This window comes from Bison bison, unplaced genomic scaffold (assembly GCF_000754665.1).
Source record: "Bison bison bison isolate TAMUID 2011002044 unplaced genomic scaffold, Bison_UMD1.0 scf7180017850463, whole genome shotgun sequence".
Lineage (NCBI taxonomy): Eukaryota > Metazoa > Chordata > Mammalia > Artiodactyla > Bovidae > Bison > Bison bison.
In genome coordinates this window covers 12,041-14,084 of record NW_011481036.1, presented here as the reverse complement: position 1 = coordinate 14,084, position 2,044 = coordinate 12,041, and the positions used below count along the sequence as shown (strand labels likewise).

The 2,044-nt window shown below is 61.7% G+C and overlaps 1 protein-coding gene across 1 annotated transcript in view; it reads left to right on the top strand.

Moving 5' to 3' along the window:
• SSC5D (scavenger receptor cysteine rich family, 5 domains) overlaps positions 1-1,670 on the top strand; it is a gene marked incomplete at its 5' end in the record, with an annotated part of 22,126 nt that extends 20,456 nt beyond the window's left edge. The window contains 2 exon segments of the mRNA XM_010848664.1: positions 1-589; positions 677-1,670. Of these exon segments, the coding sequence (XP_010846966.1) occupies positions 1-589; positions 677-1,595 (1,508 nt within the window).
• Positions 1,671-2,044: the final 374 nt, after the last annotated feature.

The window sequence follows — 2,044 nt, the reverse complement described above, 5'->3', positions numbered from 1 at the left end:
CCGCGGCGCCGGCGGCGCCGACCCACCTCTCCCCTACCTCCGGGCTGACCCCAGATCCGGACAAAGCCCCAGGCCGGGGCACGTCTCCACAGCCTAGCGCAGTTCCAGAACCTTCCAGTTCCCCAGACCGCTCCACAGGGCCTCACCCCACCACGGCCCCGTACTCCACCATGACCTCTCACCCTGCACCGACCTCTCACCCAACCACGGCCCCGTACTCCTCCATGACCTCTCACCCCGCAGCGACCTCTCACCCCACCACGGCCCCGTACTCCACCATGACCTCTCACCCTGCACCGACCTCTCACCCAACCACGGCCCCGTACTCCTCCATGACCTCTCACCCCGCAGCGACCTCTCACCCCACCACGGCCCCGTACTCCACCATGACCTCTCATCCCGCACCGACCTCTCACCCCACCACGGCCCCGTACTCCACCATGATCTCTCACCCCGCAGCAACCTCTCACCCCACTACTACCCTTTACCTCACCTCGACCCCTCACGCCACCACGACCCCTTATCCCACCACGACCCCTTATCCCACCACGATCTCTCACCCTACAGTGACCTCTCACCCCACTTCTGCCTTTACCCACCACGACCCCTCACGCCACCACGACCCCTTATCCCACCACCACCCTTCACTCTACCTCAACCCCTCACCCCACCACGACCCCCCTCCCATCACTACTGCTCAGTCCACCACGACCCCTCACCCCATCACCACCCCTTACCCTGCCACAACCCCTCAGTCCACCACAACCCCTCACCCAGCCACGACCTCTTCCCCTACCACAACTCCTCACCCCATCACCGCCCCTTACCCCACTACAGCTCCTCACCCCACCACGACTCCTCACCTCACTACCACTATTTACCACACCATGACTCCTGACCTCACCTCAGCCTCTACGGTCACTGCCAAGTCCGTTCTAACTCCCTTGGGAACAGAACCTCCCTCTCCAGTGAAGCCCAGCCTGCACCCCCAGTTGACCTTCACAGGGGCCCCTCGCCCCTCCACATCTCCAGCCTCAGAGTCCAGTCTGTCTCCTGCCCCAAGCATGGACATACCGTCCACTGAGAACTTCAAAGCAGCCACAAGCCAGAGCCCCGAAGTAACCTCTCCACCTACCCAGACTCCACACTCAGCCCCTGACCCCACTGTGACCCCTGTGGGGTCATCTGGGGACCATCTGGCTCCTATGGCCCACCCCTTGGATCAGCCACCCCCTGACCACCTCTCCCTTGGGCCAGCTCCCAGTCCGAGCTCAGGCCCTCTGGGCCCATGTGAGGCCCCAGTGCCGCCTGTGAGGGTCATGGCTTGTGAGCCGCCTGCCCTGGTAGAGCTGGTGGCCGCTGTGAGGGACGTGGGCAGCCAGCTGCAGAGGCTGACCCAGGCCCTGGAGCGAGATCAACAGGACCGCCGAGCCCTGGGACTTGGCTTGACCCAGCTGGTGGAGGCCGCCCAGGGTCTGGGGCAGCTGGGTGAGGTTGTGAAGAGACTGGCAGAGGTGGCCTGGCCCCCCACCACACCTGTACCAACCACTACCACCCCTGAGTGGGAAGAGAGGCCTCTGCGGGGAGATGTGTGACCTTATCGGAGGGACTTAAGCCACTCCCCAACGACAACAACAAAGGAAAACCAAAGTATCTACTTAAAAATAAAGTGTGAATGACGTTTCTGGGGGACTAGGGGAGGAGGAATGGCACCCCACTCCAGTACTCTTGCCTGGAAAATCCCATGGACGGAGGAGCCTGGTAGGCTGCAGCCCATGGGGTCGCTATGAGTCAGAAACGACTGAGCGACTTCACTTTCACTTTTCACTTTGATGCATTGGAGAAGGAAATGGCAACCCACTCCAGTGTTCTTGCCTGGAGAATCCCAGGGATGGGGGAGCCTGGTGGGCTGCTGTCTGTGGGGTTGCACAGAGTTGGACACGACTGAAGCGATTTAGCAGCAGCAAGGGAGGAGGAATCACAAGACTGATCTGTTTGTGAATGCCACAGGCACGACACAAGGCGATGGAGGTGACTGTGATGG